This window comes from Rhinopithecus bieti, unplaced genomic scaffold (assembly GCF_001698545.2).
Source record: "Rhinopithecus bieti isolate Rb0 unplaced genomic scaffold, ASM169854v2 scaffold_47256, whole genome shotgun sequence".
NCBI lineage: Eukaryota > Metazoa > Chordata > Mammalia > Primates > Cercopithecidae > Rhinopithecus > Rhinopithecus bieti.
In genome coordinates, this window is record NW_016819014.1 from 102,514 (window position 1) to 125,339 (window position 22,826).

General features: G+C 43.2%; 1 protein-coding gene across 2 annotated transcripts in view; it reads left to right on the top strand.

Annotated features, from left to right (window-relative positions):
- The window catches only part of LOC108519190 (S phase cyclin A-associated protein in the endoplasmic reticulum-like), a 121,247-nt gene that overhangs the window by 92,343 nt on the left and 6,078 nt on the right, over positions 1 to 22,826 (top strand). The window contains exons 6-7 of one of the 2 annotated variants that reach the window (XM_017858029.1): positions 6,775 to 6,855; positions 22,571 to 22,762. In XM_017858029.1, the coding sequence (XP_017713518.1) occupies positions 6,775 to 6,855; positions 22,571 to 22,762 (273 nt within the window). The remainder of the gene's footprint in view (positions 1 to 6,774; positions 6,856 to 22,570; positions 22,763 to 22,826) is intronic. The other variant, XM_017858030.1, reaches the window with a different exon arrangement.

Consider the following 22,826-nt stretch of genomic DNA (forward strand, 5'->3'; position numbering starts at 1 on the left):
CCGCCTCCTGGGTTCACGCCATTCTCCTGCCTCAGCCTCCCGAGTAGCTGGGACTACAGGCGCCCGCCACGTCGCCCGGCTAGTTTTTTGTATTTTTTAGTAGAGACGGGGTTTCACCGTGTTAGCCAGGATGGTCTGGATCTCCTGACCTCGTGATCCGCCCGTCTCAGCCTCCCAAAGTGCTGGGATTACAGGCTTGAGCCACCGGTCCCGGCCGCTCCTTCTCTTCAAATAGATTTTTTTTTCTTTGGGAGACAGAGGCTCGCTCTGTCACCCAGGCTGGAATGCAGTGGTGCAATCTCAGCTCACTGCAACCTCCACCTCCCAGGTTCAAGCAATTCTAATGCCTCAGCCTCCCAAGTAGCTGGGATTACAGGCACCCACCACCACACCTGGCTAATTTTTTGTATTTTTAGTAGAGATGGGGTTTCGCCATGTTGGTCAGGCAGGTCTTGAACTCCTGACCTCAGGTGATCCGCCTACCTTGGCCTCCCACAGTGCTGAGATTACAGGTATGAGCCACTACACCTGGCCCTCTTCAAATAGATTCGATAAGAACTAGATTAGCATCAGGGCCTCCTCTTAGAGCTATAAAATAAAGTATTTGTAATAAAATATTCTTAAGCCACAGAGAAGCATGTACTCTCTTACCATGTAGATTCTTTACTATCTACTTCCTTACCACGTGGAGTCTGCTGCTCTAGCTATTAGGGTTTTTGTTTTGATAAGGTAGCTTACATCTTTCAAGTTGGGTCACTTTTCATATAGTATTAGCGTCTGGTGTTCTATGAAACTGTTCTTGACTCCTGGCTTCTGCCTAGGTGCTTAGAATCTTCCTTTGGTGTTGGTGGGAGGCTGAGAAGGTAGGACTCTCCCGCTTAGGTCACTCATAGTAGTTTTGCTTTAAACTACTTTAATTATTTGGTTTCTGAGCAATATTTCATAGATTTTTTTTTTTTTTAAAGATTTCATTTGTAAATAGGTTTCTGCTTTTTTTTTTTTTTTTTTTTTTTTTTTTAGACAACTTCCTGCTCTGTCATTCAGGCTGGAGTGCAGTGCCATGATCATGGCTCACTGCAGCCTTGACCCCCTGGGCTCAAGCGATCCTCCCACGTCAGCCTCCTGAGTAGCTGGGTCCACATGCGGATACCATCACACCCAGCTAATTTTTGTAGAGACGGGGCTTTGCCATGTTGCCTAGGCTAGTCTTGAACTCCTGGGCTCAAGCAATCCTCCCACCTTGGCCTCCCAAAGTGCTGGGATTACAGGTGTGAGCCACCACACCTGGCCCGCTTTCTGCTTTTTTAAGATGTTGGAAAATCTGTTATAGATTTTTTACTAATAATAAAGTACCTTATTTCTCTATATTTTTGAAACCAGGATTATGGCATAACTAGCATATCAAATAGTAATTCCTGACAACCTCATTTATCTAAAGCCCCCTACTTGGCCAGGTGCAGTGGCTCACACCTATAATCCCTGCACTTTTGGAGGCCAAGGCAGGCAGATCACCTGAGGTCAGGAGTTTGAGACCAGCCACATACTCACCAACATGGAGAAACCCCGTCTCTACTAAAAATACAAAATTAACTGGGCATAGTGACGCATGCCTGTAATCCCAGCTACTCGGAGGCTGAGGCAGGAGGAGGCAGAAGTTGCGATGAGCCGAGATTGCACCATTGTACTCCAGCCTGGGCAACAAGAGCGAAACTCCATCTTAAAAAAAAAGAAAAAGCTCCCTACTCAGCCAACCTTAATTGTATAGATTATAGCTAAGAAAGAAAAGCCTCTGAACAACCCCTTAACTCTTACTCTAAACTTTCATTTTTTTTTTTCTTTTGAGACAGAGTCTTGCTGTGTCACCCAGGCTAGAGTGCAGTGGTGTGATCTTGGCTCACTGCAACCTCTGCCTCCCGGGTTCAAGCGATCCTCCTGTCTCAGCCTCCTGAGTAGCTGGGATTACAGGCACCCACCACCATGCCCAGCGAATTTTTACATTTTTAGTATAGACGGGGTTTCACCATCTTGGCCAGGCTGGTCTGGAACTCCTGACCTCGTGATCCACCCACCTTGGCCTCCCAAAGTACTGGGATTACAGGTGTAAGCCACCATGCCCAGCCTTACTGTAAACTTCCTAATTTTTATTGTAGGCAAATCTCTAACAAGTATGTTTGCAAGGTTTATCTAGCCTGCAGCAAACTAGATCTGGGCAGGAATAAAAGAGATGGTTGTGGTGGTAGAGCCAAGTACAAGGTGAGAAACTGCACAATGAGAGCTGAAATTGCTTTCCTGAGAAGGAGAAAAAAGACAGAAAAAAAAAAAAATAAGGCAGGCCCAAGAACTCAGAAGTCACAGCCATCTGGGTTCAAAGGGACACTAAGCCCTGCTCTGTATTTCCTAGATGATTGTTGATGCCTCTAATACCTCAAGTAAGCATGGAGGCAAAGTCTATATTCAGTCATTCCCTGAACCGCACTGCAGGAATAAGCAGTCTGTTTTAGAAAGATTCCCATGGCTAAAATATAGACAGTTTGGATCCTTACCAGAGTATTATACCAGAAAAGTTCCCCTTTTACAGACCCTGTTGCCAGGAGAGTAGATGGCAGCTTTTTCTCCCCTCCTACCTCTACAGCACAGGCAGTGTCCTTCCCTTTCAAACACTCCCTGATGGGGATGCTCTGTCCTCTCTGTGGACCAGGCCTAGTAGGCTCACAGGTCTCTTACAGACTGCTCAGGGGAAGGAAAGTTGAAGAAAATCATCCGTGTAGATTTTTTTTTTCTTCATGTGCATCCATTCAACCTATTAAATTGCTTTTATTTTATCTTAAAAGTTGATTTTATTTTCTGATTTTAGTTATTGTGAAAAAGGGCAGCCGGGCACAGTGACTCACACCTGTAATCCCAGCACTTTGGGAGGCCAAGGCGGGTGGATCACCTGAGGTCAGGAGTTCGAGATCAGCCTGGCCAACATTATGAAACCCTGTCTCTACTAAAAATACAAAAATTAGCTGGGCATGGTGGCAGGCGCCTGAAATCCCAGCTACTCAGGAGGCTGAGGCAGGAGAATTGCTTGAATATGGGAGGCAGAGGTTGGAGTGACCCGAGATCCCACCACTGCACTCCAGCCTGGGAGACAGAGCAAGACTCTGTCTCAAAGAAAAAAGAAAAGAAAAGGAAAAAGGAAAGGAAAGGAAGAAGGTAGGAAGGAGAAAGGAAAAGAAAAGGAAAGGAAAAGGAAAGGGAAGAGAAAAAGACAGTTCAAGTATAAAGAAAAAAACGGGAATCACAGTTATTCCTGATCTCACTATCTTGAGATAGCCACTGTTAACATTTTGGCAGATTCCCCTCCAGCCTCTTTTCTATGAGTAATTTTACATGGCTGAGGTCATACTATACAAATGCTTGTGTCCTGCTTTATGCACTTAACATTATATCAGAATCTTTGCTAAGTATTTTTAATGACTATATGGCTTTATCTTGTATAGACATTCATGGTTAACCTAAAAATGTCTTATTTTATACTTAAATTGTTTATTATATATCAAGACACTGCCTACTGCCTTTGAAAGAGGTGAGTTATTTGTATATGTGATAATATTTTGCTGTGTGCAGTTCTGCAGGACAAAGTTCAGCTCTTTCCATGCGTTTCATATTAAGGATGGTTTAAAACTTTCTGCTTAAACCAACTCTATTGTGATAAACTTACTGAACTCAGAATTTCATGAGATTTCAGACAGTTTTTCTGCTGATGCTGGATCACATACTAATCCTCCTCTTTAGATAAAACACACAATTTTGGCATCTCTCAGCTCAGGGTTAAGGGGTGTCAGGGATGGGGGACTCATATTTGGAGATGGCATGTAAGACCTGACTTGGACATGGTAGGAAGGTGATGACTGGGCATGCTGGGATGGGAAAAAAAGCAGATGAAATGGGTGGAGAGAGCACTGGTCAATACAAGGAGGAGGAAGAGACTGAGACCCTGTCACTTGTCAGTTGGAGAAGAAGAGGATACAGTGGGGTTTGAAGATCATTGGTGAGAGGTAAACTCACGCTGAGGAAGAAATTAGAAAAGTGAAAAAAGCCAGACCCTGTGTTTCAACACCTTGCCTCCCAGAAGGACTGAATACCAAACTGGACATCCACTTCTGATTTGAGGGAAGATTAGAGAGGTCAGTTTAGATCTGGGGCAGTTGCTGAAATGCAACAATCTATGAGAAGAAAGAACAAGATTAAAAAAAAAAAAAAACAAAATAGAGAAGTAAGAAGCTGATAGAAAAGATAGTAATTGTAAGAAGCTGAGACACTGCACATTATGGAGATGATATTACTAAGCATAATATTTATATTAGAAATTTTTATTTTATTTTATTTTTGAGACGGAGTTTCACTCTTGTTGCCCAGGCTGGAGTGCAATGGCACCATCTTGGCTCACCACAACCTCCGCCTCCCACGTTCAAGCGATTCTCCTGCCTCAGCCTCCTGAGTAGTTGGGATTACAGGTGTGCACCACCACGCCCAGCTAATTTTGTATTTTTAGTAGAGACGGGGTTTCTCCATGTTGGTCAGGCTGGTCTCAAACTCCTAACGTCAGGTGATCTGCCCACCTTGGCCTCCCAAAGTGCTGGGATTACAGACATGAGCCACCACGCCCAGCCATATATTAGAAATATTATAAGGTAGAGGCCAGGCATGGTGGCTCACACCTGTAATCCCAGCACTTTGAGAGGCCAGGGTGGGCAGATCATGAGGTCAGGAGTTCGAGACCAGCCTGGCCAACATGGTGAAACCCCACCTCTACTACAAATACAGAAATGAGCCAGGTGTGTTGGCACATGCCTGTAATCCCAGCAACTGGGAAGGCTGAGGCAGGAGGACCACATGAACCTGGGAGGCGGAGGTCACGGTAAGCTGAGATCACACCACTGCACTCCAGCCTGGGTGACAGAGCGAGACTCCGTTTCAACAAAAAAAAAAAAAGAGAGAGAGAGAAATATTATAAGGTAGAAATACCTTATATTTGTAGAGTTCTTTATACTATTCTTCCCATCTCTTGTCTCTTGAGCCTCAGTAGCACTTTTGTGAGGCTGTAAGTACAGGAATTATTCTTGCCTCACAGACAGGTGAGCAGTTGGGCTTCTAAAAGATAAAGTAAGCTCCCTGAAATGACACAGAGAATCATTTCTTTATGAACGATCAGGACTAGCATCCAGGTTTTGCAAAGCCCAACTCAGTGTACTTTTCATTTCATCTTACATTGCTTAAGAAAGCCAGGCATGTCCCAGGTACCATCCACTAGTGATCACTGAAGTGTACCTTGGCTAGCAGTGGTGGATGTAGAAGATGATGCAGGTTCACCAAGACAGTACATTTGAGAAACTGCCATTCTGCCTCTTAGATGCTGACTGGAAAGCTTCTATGGCCTATCTGTGTGCCTTATTCAGGGAGACTCATAAAGATCTTGGAAAGTGTAAATGAACATGTTTTATGAGTAGAAATAGACCACAGTTTAGCAGATAGAAAGCCTGGGTTCTAGCCCCAGCTCTGCCATTAGCTGTGTGATCATAGATGAATTCTTTCCCCTCTTGAGGTTTGAGCATCACTGACTCTACAAAGAAACAAATTAGTTCTGGAAGTGGATAGCAGTGATAATTGCATAATATTGTAAATATACTTAATGCCACTGAATTGTGGAGTTAAAAATAGTTGAAATGGGGCCAGGCGTGGTGGCTCAAGTCTATAATCCCAGCACTTTGGGCAGCCGAGGCAGGCAGATCACTTGAGGTCAGGAGTTTGAGATCAACCTGGCCAACATGGCAAAACCCCATCTCTACTAAAAATACAAAAATTAGCCAGGTGCTGTAGTGCATGCCTGTAATCCCAGCTACTTGGGAGGCTGAGGCAGGAGAATAGCTTAAACCCGGGAGGCAGAGGTTGCAGTGAGCCGAGATCATGCCACTGCACTCCAGCCTGGGTGACAGAGCAAGACTCTGTCTTTAAAAAAAAAAAAAGGTAAGTTATATGTTATACATATTTTACACAATGAAGTAAACAAAAATTAAGTGGATTATACTAGATGACCTCCCCTGTAAGTTCCATGAGTCTGTGACATTTTAAAGGCTGAAACTAGAACCACAGAGCAGCATTTTGATCTCATGAGGACTCCAGGCTATTTTGTGGTTTTTCGGACCTTCCTTACCCTACTCCAGATTCCAACTACAGCAGACAGCTTAATGAGCTGCCTGCCCACTGTGTGGCAACTTATCATTAAAACCTCAATATACTTTGGCTCCTCACTATTAATAGAGGGAACCCAATGACAGATACTTATAAAGCAGAGATCTTACAGGTGAGATGTCACGTACCTTGCTCTGTGATGCCATCTTCAGCCACAGTTGTTTTACCTGCACTAAAGGCTGTGCTTACCAGCTCATGGCTGTGCTCCATGCCAGTCAGGCTGCAGGGCAAGGGCAGGGTATAGGAATAGCCACAAGCTTGCCAAGGTGATAACTGCTCATATCCCAATAGAGTTGGGAAGTTTTCTATAACTGAAAAGTTAATTGTTAGTTTGTTTTCACTTTTAAAACTAGTTCTATTAAATTCCCTTTCTACTGACCCCATGAAGTCCAGTAATTTGCTAAGTGAGCATTTGCTAAGAGGATGTGGTAAGTTTCGTTTTCAGCACTGGCGTTAGCTTCTTCAGTCCTAGATTCATGGCGCCTTCATCCTAGAAGGGCTCTGAGAGATACCTAGTCCATCTCCCTCATATTGTAGGTGGAAGAACTGAGGCTCAGAGAAGGAAAAGGAATTGTCAAGCAAGAATTGGCAGAGCCCAGCCTCACCACTGGCAGTTCAGTGAGTTTCCACCTCACTTCTGTACTTAAGAAAGTGAATCTGTTTCGCCTATTGCCACTTTCTGTAAATCAGAGGAAATCCATAGGAGAAATTAGATGCTCAATTCATTTAATGTTTCCTTATCATTAGTCATAAGTCGTGTTAATTTGCAGAGCCAGTTTGTCCACAGGGGATCATAGATTTCCTACTGGGAAAACAGCTTGTGTCTTTATAAGACAAGACATCCTGAAAGCCTGCTGCAGCCTACTGTTTGATTAGGTAACTGCTTTGCATAAAGGATTGGCACTTTTTATTTGCCACCATTTAGTCTATTAACTGGAAAGACTGAGCCCCATGATACCAAGGATGACTTGAGAAGAGAAACCTGGATAATAAAAGTGATGTCCCATCCTTGATGGAATGAATCTTGTTTCCTATAGGGTTGCAGTTTCTAATTAAAATGTTATAATCAAAAGATTCCCTGCATTTTATGGCACTTTCTTGACTCTAAATTCCTTCCCATTTAATTATTATAATGAACGTAATTAGTATGTGCTGTCAACCCGTCACTTTATTTACATTTTGTATTAGATAATTAAATGTGGTATGATAATTAAATTAACTCAAATGACAGATGATTTGACTGCCTGCATATTACTATATTGGGAATATGCACCTTTGCTTACTCATTTTATTTAGCAACTGGCTTTTTCATTTGGAAAGGCCCCATAGATTGCAGTTATCAGAGTTGGAGTTTCTTGTGATCCCTGAAAGGAAGGATCCCCTTGTCCCCCTCCCCCATCGAGCTCTCTCTAGTGAAGTCCGTGCTGATCATGTAACCGTCTGCTCTGCACCACACCCTGCCAAAGGCTCCTGAAAGCTTCTGGGCAGATCTGAACAGGCAAGCAAGTTGGAGAGCGAAGCTTGTGAAACTCAGTTCTGCCTGAGCTGCATGCCATGCATTTTCCAGCTCTTTTGTAACTCAGTGACTTAGTGAGAAACCCCAAACATTAATTTGACTACAAGTTCCGAAAATGAATCTGTTGTACTCACCTCGGGTGTTTCCCTGTGCACAGAAATAAGGAGTGGTTTCCTAGAGTCATTGTGTGTTAAGAGTGGCAGTTTTCCAGAATCCCATTCCAGCATTTAGAACTTTTAGAGGTGGCTTAATTCCTGCTCAAACATTCTTACTTCACTCTTTGCCTCAAAGGCAGATGGTCAGTCCTAGGTCACACCCACTTGGTAAACTCCCCTAGCCCCATCCCAGTTGGTGAATGGAGGCTGCAGTTGTGGGCTCAGAGTGGAAACTCCAGCACTCAAGGCCTTTCTGTTCTCCCAGAGTTGGCAGCTTATTCTTTAGCTGTCACACAAGCATTCAGTTTTCTATATTTTCTTTCTTTGTGTGACAGATACGTTCCTTTCATAAAATAGAAATACATCATGTCTAAGGAAGAGCCTGAGTTTCAGCAATGCAACCATTTTGGAACCAAGCTACTCTCAATATTATAGCACCAAAGAAAAAAATGTGGAGTTTTTCCTCCAAAAGTAGAACAAAATTCTTAATTAAAATAATTTGTACCTAAATATTTATTTTGAGACTTCTGATGAGTGAACTGGCTGACATAAGAATGGAGAAATTTGCCAATTAGCAATTTTGGCCAATTGCGTTAAACTTCACAGAATCCAAATAAAAGATACCTTTTATTTTCCTCATTGTTTTGGTGAATTTTTCCACACAAGGGTAGTTCAAAGTGCCAGATGCTCACACTAGATACAGTTTTTACTCCACAAACCTCTGAGACGTCAGAAGAAACTCCTGACTTGCTTGAGTGGCTGTGTTGCCAGGACATCACCTGAGGTAGGCAGCAGCCAGCCCAAGGAGCTGCTGCCAGGTCAGGAGTGTGCACAAACCTCAGTTATCCTTTGCTCACTTGAAAATCTTCTATTGGGGCATCAAATCAACACAAGAAAATGAGGCCAGAAGGAATCTTTTATCAAAGTTTAATTCATGACCAATAATATAATTTTCTGGGCTTGCCTTGGTCTTCAGCCATGGAGGGGCGTTTATAATAAAATCCCTCTGAGATAGACTGTAAAGGCTTAGGCTGTAATCACAGGGAACACCTCTTCTGAGATAGGAGATTTTATATAAGACCCTCATCAGTTACAGAAAGCCCATCACGATGGAACAGATATTGGTACAGCAGTCAGGACTGCTGGATCCTTTTACAGCTTTACAGCTGTTTGACCCTGGGTAAGTCACTGCCCTTCTCTGAGCTTTAGTTTCCTGTCTGTATAAAGAGTTAGCCTGGGTGCTCTGAAGAAGCCTTTCAGCTCTGATAGAGGAAGAATATATAATTATAAGATGAATTGGGAAGTCATGGCCAGACCAGCTGTCAGAACATGGTTCCCCATCTGTGGAGAACCTGTGAGAAACCTCTGCCTACAGGGTTCCTCTGTGGACCAAAACTTACAGAAGTACAGAGGATCCTCCCACCTCAGAATCTCTGGGCTGCCACTCAAAACACTGTTTTGACACAGCTGCCAAGGGGACTTTGAAGTATCAGTCTGGTTCTGGTCACCTGCCAGCTCCCCTTCCCAAAGGGGCATGCCTGGTTCACCTGGACATACCTGACAGGTGATAAACCTATTCTTGTCTGGAAGACAGTGAAGGAGAATCTCCACTCAGCACCTTGGGCTACAGAAGTGGGAGGGAAGGAGATGTCATACCCAAATAATTCTTTTATGTATGGGCAACTGCTAAACTGAAAACACACCACAGAAATAACTCAGAGGTGCATTGAGATTGTGTTAGGAAAAGAAACTGGAAAATGGCTCACATGAATCAATGTGAACATTTAATGGGCCTTAATTGGAACCTTATCCTACTATACTTAGAACAGAGAGATGAAAGCAGAAGAAATCTGAGAGACCATTTATTTCTCTTGAGAAAGCAGTAAACTGGAAACTCCAAAAAGATTTGATGACTATTATATTTTTATGATTAAATAAAATTGTCATAGACTAGTGCTGGAGAGCCCATAAATGTTCCGTGGAAAGTATCCATGCTCTCTGGCAGCAATTAGGTTATGACCAGAAAACCTATCAGCCCGTTCGCTTCATTTATTAACCCTGCTGTTCTCATACCACCCAAAAGCTCCATGGTAAGGCAAGTTTGTCCTCAGTTCTCACAGGAAAGGTCCAAACGCAACTTAGAACCTTTGAATTTTAAGGCATTATTACATGCTGTCCATTCATCTACCCACCTCCCTGTGCCTCCATGCACATATCCCGTTAGTCTATAATGGACATAGTCTTTTGGGGGGCGGGGGAGAGAGAGAGAGAGAGAATATGTATAAGAAATCAGTTCTCTTTTCTTAAATAAGCTAGATTAGAAAATCAGAATAGGTACTCATTGAGAATTTGGGGGTGGCATATTTTATGTGATGACTTTTTTCCTTTGTAAGAAAAAAGTGTTATAAGCACCTTCTCTTTTTACCATGTTTAAATGTCTTACCTATGCAGGTATGGGCAGCATAGGATCATGATTGCCCATAGCAATTATATATGCTATGGATCATATTATGTCTGCAGGTTCACAGGCCTTCAGAGATCATCTATTCCAACTGCCCTCATTTCCAGAGAGGAGAAGGGCTTACTCCAGGTCAATGGAACCAGGCCTCCTGATATATTATCCAGGGCTTTCTGTGACCAACCTTCCTCCCATCCTCAGCCCCAATGGTAAAAGAGACACAGATAATACAAATATACACAAAAAAATCCAAAATAAAGTAGTTTCTCAAATTTATGATGATATGGTTAGTCTGTATAATTTACAAGGTTAGTGTTCTATAGACAGGGTTTTCTCAAATGTAAATTAAAATGGAAGGAGCACTTGTTGCCATCATCCCTGATTAGCTGTAGAGCCCATGACTTTTAGCTTGGCCAAGTGTTTGAGAAAATCTAGCCCAACTTTCTTGTGCTGTGTTTGAACAGAATTTAAAACATGCTTCACTTAAAAGGTAACTCTTCTCACAGAATAGACAATATGAAAGAAGGAAAAAGAGGCCCTAACACAGAACAGAAGACTGGAAGGTAACTCATTCTTGGAGAAATGGCAGTATTGTTAGCTTTTCGTCCCTATGAACATTCATCACTCATTCCTTCTCTCATTCATCAACTTTCACAAAATGCCCACACTGTATCAAACCATGTGCTAGGAGATGCAGAAAGGGGCACAACCCACACCTTGTCCTTATGACATCCACATCCAGGGGCAGTGCCTTCAGTGCTGAGATTGATTCCTTCCTTCAGCAGACATTTATTGAGTGCCTGCAGTGTGCCAGGCCCTGTTCCAGATATCCAGGATACAGTGGGAAGCAAAATAGACAAAGTCCCTGCCCTCAAGTTGCTGACATTCTCGGGGCTGGGGGAAATAATTAACAAACCTGGATCTATGCCAGAGGTTCCTCTTGAAACTGTTTCACAGTGGAGGTGGATGTTTGAGCTGATACCTGTAAGTGGAGTAGATCCTTAGGAGGTACTACTCCAAGGTAGGAAAGACATTCTAGGTATTGGAAGGAACATTAGCAAAGGTATTGAGATATAAAATGACCTGGCAGGTTCAGGGGACTGCAAGCTGTTTATTCTGACTGGAGCTCAGGATGTAGGAGACACAAGAGCTAAGACTAAAGAGGCAGGCAGGGTCCAGGTCAGGAGGGACCCAAGAACTTGAGGATTGATCCCCTCGGAGACAAGGACCCCCTAAATGTTACAAGCAGGAGAATGATATGCTCAGACTATGTCCCAAAGTCCCGAATGTGGAGAATGGTAGGTGGGCATCAGACTTCCACACTGAAGCCCCAGGGCTGTAAACAAGCGTCCCTGGTTCTGAAGCATTATTCTCCCCTGCAGGAATAGAATGATGTTTGAGGAGGGGAAAAGCCTTTTTTGCATCCTTCTGCTGTTGGTACCCAGCACAGCCTTTTCCCATAGGAAGCAGAGAGCAGCTGGTCAGGGGCCATCTCACTCAGTTTCCCTGGAGGGACACAGCAAAACAGCCATTCACCCCCTCACTACATGAGAAAAGCCCTTGTTTCTCTAGGATCACCTGGTTTCCAAAGCCTATAAAAGGCCAATCCCCAACTACTGACTTTTAACTTCTTCTGGTGATCCTGGCTGCTTTCTTTCCTCTTTCCCTTCTTCTCTCTCATCCCTCCTCGTCCTTGACACTTTGCTGGTGCTAGAGAGCAATGGATCCTTGGGACCACCAGGGAGAAGGCTGGTGCTTAAAGGGGCTACTTCCCATATGGTCTGCCAAGGTTGCTGTACTTAATCTCAGCTTGGAAATCATCTAATGGAAGAAGCAGATTTGGGAGGATAGGAATTTGTTTGCAGTGCTAGCCAAGGGACTCTTTGTGTTTCTCTGCTCTGATTTTGACTTGATCATGTATGTGTATAGACTCTTCAAACTTTTCTCCTGAAGATTTTAAAATAAAGCCACTTCTGTACCCTCCCTACCCTAACCCCAAGGCATCAGATTAAGCAAGGTGTGTGTTTGGGGCATGCCATATTCTTTATGACACATAGAGGTCATTGGCCTCAAGGACCCTCTTGTCATATTGCTCCTGGGCCTGGTCTCCAGGTGTGACAAACCTGACAAGAGCAATGTGGACAGAGATGCTTGGCTCTTGCACTGGCCTAGCCTGGCCACTGCAGCTGCTGCCTTTTTACTATAGCATTGTAGCAGGACCAGTTTTGTGGAGAGGAATGCAGCAACTACTTTGTTTCTGCTCTGCTAGAAAAATATTCTTTGTTCCAATGATTTACAAACTCTCTCTGCTGTCTTTTTTAATGAATTTAGATGTCTAGACACCTATTTTTGCCCCTGCTAGGGACACCTTATCTCTGACAAGGGAAAAAGTAAAACAGGAATTCTTAGGCATAAAGAATTTGCCCTGGTGAAATTTATTTACATTTCTGTCTGACTCCATATACCACTCACCCTACCACACCAACCAATGGAACTGGTTTGGCCTTAGGTTTGACAGGTGCTTACAAAGCCAGCAGAAAGAATCTGCTTCTGCCTCACCCTGCCTCTCCTCTCTGTAGCACTGGCTGTTGGACCAGATAGGGTGCTGGCCAAAATACCCAGCTAACTGCTCTCACACATAGAAAGATGGTGTTATCTGAGTCCTTGAAGGCCCGGGATGGGTAGGCCCAGAGCTCTGGTGTGGTAGGTACAGGCTCCTTGGAGTAAGGATTTGGTCCTCAGTCATTCATTCCCCAGATAGTTAATGAACACCTGTTTTCCAGGCACTGTGCTAGACACTATGCCAAATACTAGGAATACAGCAGTGAATATAGGGGGCTTAACCACTATCCTTACAGAGCAGACAGTCTTGAGACTGTTGAAACTGGGGATTCATAGCAGTCTGTCTTTGCCTAAACAACTGCTCTGGTATCTGGAGCAGGGCCATATGTGGTTCTGCCTTCTGGTCTGTGGCAGGCACAGGGCTGGGGTCCCAGTGATGTAAGTGTTTAGAAACTTGCCAGAGGGCCCTGTGGGGAAAAAAGCAACTAATAAAAATAACGCAATATGGAGAGCTTTCTAAAACCACTGATGGAGTTCTCCTAAATAAGGAGAAAATGCAGGATCACTCTTAGGTCTTAGAAAAATCAGAAGAGGCAGAGTATAAGTAGGTAAAACAGAACTTGACCATTTTCTGTTGTTTCCTTGAATATAATGAGTTCTAGAGAGCTGGAAATTTTACTATAGGATATCATGATTTTATCTATTATGTATGTAGATTATATAATAGAGAGAGAGAGCAAGGGCCGGGCGCAATGGCTCACACCTGTAATCCCAGCACTTTGGGAGGCTGAGGTGGGTACATCACAAGGTCAAGAGTTCAAAACCAGCCTGGCCAACATGGTGAAACCCCATCTCTACTAAGAATACAAAAATTAGCCAGGCTTGGTGGCATGTGCCTGTAATCCCAGCTACTCAGGAAGCTGAGGCAGGAGAATTGCTAGAACCCGGCAGGCGGAGGTTGCAGTGAGCGGAGATCGCACCACTGCACTCCAGCTTGGGTGACAGAGCAAGACTCCATCTCAAAAAAAAAAAAAAAGAGGGAGCAAGAAACTACTACTTTATTTTTATTTTTATTATATTTTATTATTTAGTGTCATAGTTGGGTATGGTCAGGGAATAAACTATTCCCATATAAGTGAATTTTTCAAATGACCAAATTTACCTTCAAAAAACAATATGTGGGCTGAGCGCGATGGCCCATGCTTGTAATCTCAGCACTTTGGGAGGCCGAGGCAGGTGGATCACCTGAGGTCAGGAGTTTGAGACCAGCCTGGCCAACATGGTGAAACCCCATCTCTACTAAAAATACAAAATTAGCTGGGCATGGTGGCAGGCACCTGTAATCCCAGCTACTCAGGAGACTGAAGCAGGAGAATTGCTTGAACCTGGGAGGTGGAGGTTGCAGTGAACAGAGATTGCCATTGCACTCCAGCCTGGGTGAGAACAGTGACAGTCCATCTAAAAAAAAAAAAATGTGTTTAACATTAACTTTCCAGTCCCTTTTACAATATTATGACGTCTCCTTTCATCTTAAACCAATTATGCTGAATACATTATGTATTTTTGATGCCTTAAGAAATGAGTTCCTACTACGATGTTAAGGCATGTTATTATCATTATGTATGTGGAAGCAGATTTTTAAAGTGTAGCATACTAAGTAAGGATAATTGGTTATAACAAGATATTTTACTACAATACAGTAATGCTCTCTCAAGACCAACTGAAAAGGGTAGAGATACTTACTTTTACACCAAATGGTTCTAGGCAACTTTTTGAATTCTCATGTCTGCTTAAAATAATTTTAATTCTCACACCTTCACTTACTAATGTCAGCTGGTGCTTCTTCCTCTTGTCAGTTTACTTAAACCAGCACTGTCCTTTCTAAATGCTGATTTCATTCTACTCTAGGCCAGAAAGCCCACTTCTATTAGACTTGCTTCTGAAATGTGACTTGGTAGATTGCGTTGGAGTTTGGAAGACTTTCTTGTAAGTAACTGGCGTGGATTTTGTGGAAATACTGGGCACTCTGTGAAGGCAAGAATGTCTCTGATTTGTTCAGTATTCCATTCCCAGTGCCTCACACCATACTTGGCTAGAGTAGATGCTCAGCAAATATTTGATGAATGGACTAATCTCTTTGCTCAGAGGCCTGCTTGCTCCCTTTCAGGTTCTTGACTGAATTCCATGTGGTCACAGTTGGAGGAAAAGGTCCCTCTGGGTGAGGGAATCAGGCTGTTTTACATTTATACAACGTGATAGACTCTCCTTGGGCCTTCCTAGCCACTCCTTGGAATTTTATGGAGTGAATGTGACAATTGTCATTTTACAAATGTGAAATCTGCAAACTCTTTCCAGGAGAATTTGCATTTTTAATCCAGATTTGTGACCACTCACTATCCCACCTCCACTTTCCTTTCTTTCTTAAAATTTAAATTTTGGGTAACACTATACATGCAATACCAAGTAGTAATATTACAAATATATTTGACATGATAGCATTTGTTTCAAAAATATAAGACAAGTTTTGCAAGGCACTCAAAACTTGTCAAGGCTGCTCCAGAGGCATCCAAATAAATGGCCATCCTAAGATAGTGCTAATTTGAAGTCACATGTTCCAACAGTTCACTCCTGAGAATCTAGCCCCATCACCAACCCTTCCTCTCTTTCAAGTTCTTACATCTGATAATATGAGACAAACCCTTGGCACAGCCAGCACATAACCAAGAACTGGTTATTTGATACCAAGCCAAGAAGAGTATAGGTTTTTTGAAAAAAAAATCTTTTGTGTTAATCTGTCTGTGTCAGTTGGTTTGTCTATTTGAATGGCAGTATGTCATCCTCATCTTCATCCGGACTGGCAGAGCCGTGCAAGAAGCTGGCTGGCAGCCAGTCATGGAAGTGAGTTCAGGCCTAGTGACAGAGAGCCCTTCTGCCCAGGAGGGAGTGGCCTCATGAGTCCAGTGGCCATAGATGGGCCTTTGAGGTGAGGAAGAAGCCGGCATTCGGAATAAGAAGATTGCTAAGCCCAGCTCCGCCAATGACTAGCTGAAGGACCCGGGACAAGCTCTCTTGAACTTTCTGAGCATTAGTTTCCCCATTGTAAGAATATAGTCATCCATGTCTGCCCATTTCAAAGTTTAGAGACTTGGATAATGTAGGTAGAGGGGCTTTATAGCCTACTAAGTACCGTATCTGCCAGTAAGAGGTTTTCTGCTGTGTTAACTGAGGTTTTGGCAAAGCATTGTCCTGGAAGACTTTGAATTCCTTCATACCAAGTGAAACACCAGTGTTGCCCACACCTGAAAAAGTGGGAGGAGCTTTTCCAGAACTCTTCTTGTAACCAGACCAGGGATCCCTGAATTGGTGCCCAGGATCCTGAGGATTCTAATCCTAATTTTCTTTTAGGGTAAGAGACAGCTTATCACAAAATATATTCTTCAGGGACTTGATGTGCAGACCTAAGGTAATGTAGACACCACTGAAGCCTTCAATCCAAAAAATGCCGTCTGTATTTCATGAGATGAGATGTGGTATGATTCTCCCCCAAGGCAAGGCACCAATTAGTCTGTTAACTAGGGGCCCCTTGTCGCTTTATTTCATTCATTCCAGTAACTTTGAGGCCCTCCTTCTGTGCCTCGCCCCCAGCAGAGCAATGGAGGATTCAATACCAAAAACATAGTTCCTGCCCTTCTGGAACTTGGGATTCAGCTACATATACTTAGTTATGTGATAGTTGCTGCCATGTCTTTGGGTTGAAAAAGAAAGGCTGCCTTTGGCTGTGCTGCCTGGGAAGACTTACTGGGCTTAAGGATTTCCTTAAGTGCTTCAAGGGAAGCTCATCCTTGCCCTCAATCAGGAGTCCACACCACCAGCCTATTAGCTTTGGCTCTTCCTGCTCTGTTTTCAGGTTGACAAGTCTAACACAACGGCCTCAAAACACAGACATGCACAGTAAGTTAAGTCACTGTTTCTTTGTACCACTTACCTGTATTTCTTGGATCATGCTTTTCCTGGATTTTCTTTTCAGAGCTGTCAGAATACATTTCCTACTCTGACACTGCAAGATCCTGGCTGGCAGCCCCAGCACTGTTTGTACAGCTCTCTCTCATGCAGGCAGGGCCAGGGAGAGACCGCAGCAATGGCTTCCCAGGTGGCATGAAACTTGCTGATGAGTCCCAGCCAGAGAGTAGGGCCTGCCTCTGCCAGACCCTGTGCTCTGAAGAGTAGTCCTATGGAGAGATGGGGCTGGGGCGATGGGGGAGGGGGACAAGACGATGGAAAGCATTTAGGAAGCCTCACACAGGGAGGGGGATTCTGATCCTGAAAGTATGTAGAAGTCAGGTCTAGCGGGAGAAGACTCAGAGCAGCAGAACTGGTCAGCTAACCAAACATTCATAACTAACATTGTTCTGTACTTTACGGTCACAGACGCTGTCTCATTGGATCCTCATCTAAATCCTGAAGGCTGCCATCTACCCTCATTTTATAAAGACTCTAAGGCTCAAATTAGTTAAGTGACTACAGCAGATCAGGGGGCAGAGCCAGACCTAGAGCCCGGGGCTGCCTAACACCAGCACTCTTGAGCTGTAGCTTCATGGCTTTTGGCCACTGAGAGACAATTGGCCCAGGAAAAGCCACTCAACTGACTCTGAAATGCACCTGCTTAGAAATGGTAGCTTTTTTTTTTTTTTTTTTTTTTGAGAACGGAGTCTTGCTCTGTCGCGCCAGGCTGGAGTGCAGTGGCATATCTCAGCTCAGCTGCAAAGCTCCCGGCCTCCCAGCGTTTAAGCAGACGCATTCTCCTGGCCTCAGCTCCTGATAGCTGGGACATAGGGCGCCGCACCATCGCCCCGGCTAGTTTTTTTTTTTTTTTTTTTTTTTTGTATTTTTTAGTAGAGATGGGGTTTTTTACCATGTTGGCCAGGTGGTTCTCGATCTCCTGACGCTCATGATCCGCCCGTCTATCCCTCCTAAAGTGCTGGGATTACAGGCTTGAGCCACCGCGCCCGGCCCCAGAAATGGTAGCCTTTCTAATGGAACGTAATTCCAGCTGAGGTTGATGAGAAATGATGAGGATTGTGCTATGGAATGAACTACTTTCCCAAAATTCATGTGTTAAAACCCTAACCTGCAATGTAGTTGTATTTCGAGATAGGGCCTTTAGGAGGTAATTAAATGAGATTGTAAGGGCGGTGCCCTAATCCAATATGACTGATGGCCTTATAAAAGGAAAGAAGAGATCTCGCTCTCTAAATGCACTCACCAAGGAGAGACCATGTGAGCACATAGCAAGAAGGCAGCTGCAAACCAGGAAGGCCCTCACCAACCCCACCATGCTGGTTCCCTGATCTCAGACTTGCAGCCTCCAGAACTGTGGAAAATAAGTTTCTGTTGTTTAAGTGGCCTAGTCTATGGTATATTGTTATGGCAGTCCAAGCCAACTAAGATAGTTTTGTGTTGAATCTATGAGCTTCTTGCCTCCACCGAAAATTCACCTACGGTTTCCAGGTGCCCACTAGCCCCTGCTTTGAAGACCGAAAGAGGAGCTGTGCACCCACTGTCTTCTCTCCAGAGAACGATCAGGAATAGCTCCAAGGAAGCCTTGAAGTACTCTCTCGTGTTTTCTGTTTAGTCAAAGAGTTGCCATATGATTTCCCCCAAATTCAAAATGTAGGAATATAATTTTCAGTGAGAAAGATTATATATATTTACTGATTTATTTTATATGTCTCCCATGTGTTTTAAAATAGGGGTAGAAGTGTACTGTTACACAGACATATTGCATATTGATGAAGTCTGGGCTTTTAGTGTAACAATCACCTGAATAGTATACATTGTACGCATCAGGTAATTTCTGATTCCTCACTCCCCTGCCACTTTCCCACCTTTCCCTCCCATTTCTGTTCTTTTACTCTATATGTTCACATGTACACAGTATTTAGCTCCCATTTACAGGCAAAAACATGTGGTATTTGACTGAGTATTTCGCTTAAGATAATGGCCTCCAGATCCATCCATGTTGCTGCAAAAGACATGATTTCTTTTTTTTTTTTGTTTTGTTTTATGGCTGAGTAGTATTTTATGGTGTATTTATATATGCACATACATACCTCACTTTCTTTACCCAGTCATCTGTTGATGGACATTTAGGTTGGTCCATCTCTTTGCTATTGTGAATAGTACTATCATAAACATACAAGTGTGAGTGTTTTTTCTAGATGATGATTTATTTTCCTTTGGGTAGATATCCAGGTGGTAGTTCTATTTTCGGTTGAGAAACCTCCTACTGTTTTCCATAGAAGTTGTACTAATGTACATTCCCACCAACAGCGTACAAGCATTCTCTTTTCTCTGTGTCCCCACCAACATCTGTTATTCTTTGACTTTTTAATAATAGCCATTCTGATTGGTGTAAGATGGTATCTCATTGTGGTTTTAATTTGCATTCATCTGATGATTAGTGATGTTAAGCATTTTTTCATATGCTTGCTGGCCATTTGTATGTCAGAAATAATATATTTAAAGATCCAGCATTCTGGGTCATATTCTCATTCTTACTGGGTACTTGGTGACACCAGTGTATACACTTTGTGAAAACTGAGCTACTCACCTAAGCGAGGTAGGTGAGTGGCCATAGGGGTGTGTGTGTGTGTCATCAATAAAAAGGTTACTTCTTTTTAAATTCACCACCTTAAAACCCAGAGCAATGGAGCAATTTGCCCAGGGTCACAAAGCCAGTCGGTAAATAAATACAAGAACCCAGATCTCCTAGCTCTTTAGTTAGCACCTATTTAAGAATCACATCCAAGAACAAGGTTCAATTTCAATGTCTTTTGATCTGAATATTGTTGGAAATTCTGTTGATTTCCTCAGAGCCCTACTCTGCATCTGAAGGTGGACATCATATTTGAAAGACTGCTTCTCATTATTATTGAGGCCATGCATGCTCCCTACTTGCTCTCTCTAGCTGATGGGTGTGGCCATCAAAGAAATCTACAGGTAGTCCATTCTCTGCTGTTGGTGCAGTGCTCTGGAAAGTCTCTGTAGGAAGCCCCTTTATGTTTGTGTTGGCCTTGTGTACTCTGAAAGGTGAGGTAGGTGGCTGGTCAGGCTCACGGTGGTGCCTGCCTTAGGACTTATGGGCAGCCCTTTGTCTGGACAAAGGTGACAAACCAACAATTATTGACTTAGTAACAGCTCCGTCAGTAAGGCAAATGGAGAGAACACCATAGTGTAAATCTGAGATGTCTCTTAATTATGCATATCTTGTTCATTGAGCAAGACTCTCATATCCCATGATGAATCTACTGACTTTGGAAAGCTCAAGCAGTCCAATTGACATTTTACCACCTAAGGCCTAAGAGTGAATGGTGGAATGAAATAAAACTGAGCCCTGCCCTCATCTCCCCATCTATCCAAAAGCACCTCAGACCACCCTCTCAAGACAACCCTACTCAAAACCTTGATCATCAAGGTCAGGCTGTTTGCATTCCCAGCCCTGTCCCCTGCCGGAAAGGGTAGTGCTTAGTCCAATTCAGCTGACAGTTCATCTGTGCTCATGACATCAGACTGCCACCCTCTGTACCACAAGCCCACCTGAATTAGCCCACTGAGTGTTAGTGCTGAGGGCTGGCCCCTTCCTGAACCTCCTGATCCTGTCTCCACAATGTCTAAAATGTGGTTGGAAAAACAGCATAGACTAGATGTCCCATTCTGGCTCATAACCAAGCCATGGGGTGGTAGGGTTGGGAGTTCTTATCAGTCCTAGTAAACTCCTTACCTGTAGCCTGGTTAAGTCCTGTCATAGGTGGTCCAATGGGTAAAACTCCTTGGAACTCCAAGGTAACCAAACTGCCTACATCCATTTGCATCTTCTGCAGTCCAGGGATTTAAAAGTAATGGCTTATGGCAAGTCATCTCACTGCACTGCTGGTCATCTCTGTAAACGGCAGCTGATAACTAGCTCTGTTCCTTGAGGGAACCAACAGGTCCCTAAGGGGCTCTGCCTCACCCCATTGAGGTTCAGGAGCCCAAATGGAGTAAGTTCCATTTAAGCTTTTCATGTTCTGTGCTGATATGCCAGGAACCAGGAGTTGTCTTTAACATTGTACCTGTGCCAGCCAGACTGGCTAGTATAACATCTTTTCAATTAGCAAATCTTCCAATAATAGGGTTTTAATAATGAAGTTCTAAAGAAAAAACTTGTTCTTCATTTTTGTCCAAGGAGGGGAAAAAAAGAAGACTTCTAATAATCATATCATCATAAATTCTAATGTGGTGACCATTTGGCTGTGTTACAAAATTTGTGGCTAATAGTTAAAATAAAGATTTAAGTAAATGCTTTTATCAATAAAGTAAATGACAGGGCATATTCTTCTCAGCCAGAGTCAGAAATGGCAGCATATAGCCATGTGCTGAATTGTCACACAGTGCAAGTCTTTAAAATTCCTTCTGGATTTGGAGGTATTAACAAGTCCCTATCAACAGTCTCTAAAGGCTTTTGATGTCATTTTAGCTATTGAACGAAAATATGTGAACTATTACTTTGTTGATTTTGTTCTTAAACTAAACTGCATTATCATCTGAGAGTGTGTTCTTAAAGTATTGTTAAAAGTACTTTGAAAACTTGTAAATCCCTGTAATTTATGTTTCTCCTGCCTCTGCTGTTTCATTCTGTCCTTCTGGTTTTAATTTGAATGTAGCCCTGTCTGGGTGTGTACCTGTAAAATTGTTTTTCCAAGTACAATTTACAGTTCTGACCTTAGGTTTACAGTGTTCCTAATCTTCTAGGAGCTTCCTCCTATACCACAAAGTGGGCTTTGGGTCATCCAGCTCTTTCATATTAGAACTCTCTAATCAAGGTTACTTGAAACAGATCTAATTTTGACCTTTCTTAGTTTATCATGGAGGCCTAGGGAGTAAATTAAGAGGGCTTCCCTGCAAGCCCATTCGTTGCATTGCCCTATTTCTTTAAATGTACACAGTTGTAAACTTAGACTGCTTCAAGACAACAGTCTCATTTATCTAAACAGTTCTCCTTTTAGACTCAGTGGCACTGATGGAAACAAAGATAAGAAGTATAGATTGGACAAAGGGTCTTTTGGAGCCTGTAACTTTTTCTGAAACTGTTCCCATTTTCCTTAGAATTAGCTTTTCTTTCTTGGACCTACCTGCATACAGAATAGATCTGTCTGCATTGAGTGTATTCAGTGAGCTAAGTTAGGGGAAGACTGCAGTGGGCAGGGCCTTACTTTCTTGTGAGTGAGCTCTTTGCAGGTTTTAAGGAATATGACTACTCTGCTTTAAGGGGGCATGGGGAGAACTTTGTTAAAGCAGTGTGCATTCTGAATCCATTTCATAGGCGTCCTTAACTCCGTGGCAACTACACCTTTCATCATGGATTATAACAACTTAAATGAGTGCAAAACTTTCAGGATCTTTTCCTTAAGTTGGGAAATGAGATTTTTTTTTTTTCTGCTGTTTTCAAGTATCACTTAAATTAAGCTCTGGTATGGAGTTAGGAGTCTTTCTCTTTACACTCCTTCAGCATGTTTTCCGTGGTTCTAGTCGACACTGTTGCAGGCGGGTGATGGACAGACCGGGGCGTTTTGGCAGCTGACCTGGGCTGCTCCTCCATTTCAGGTAATAGTGCAGTCCGGCCGCCACCCCACAGTGCTGCAGAAGCTCTGCCAGTTGCCCTTCCAGTATTTCAGTGACCCACGGCTGATCAAAGTACTGTTCCCTTCACTTATCGCTGCTTGTTACAACAACCATCAGAACAAGATCATTCTGGAGCAAGAGATGAGCTGTGTTTTACTGGCCACTTTCATTCAGGTACCTTCTACGTTATACCTAATTGTCTAGCTTTATGTGTAAACTAATGCAACAGAAACGTAAA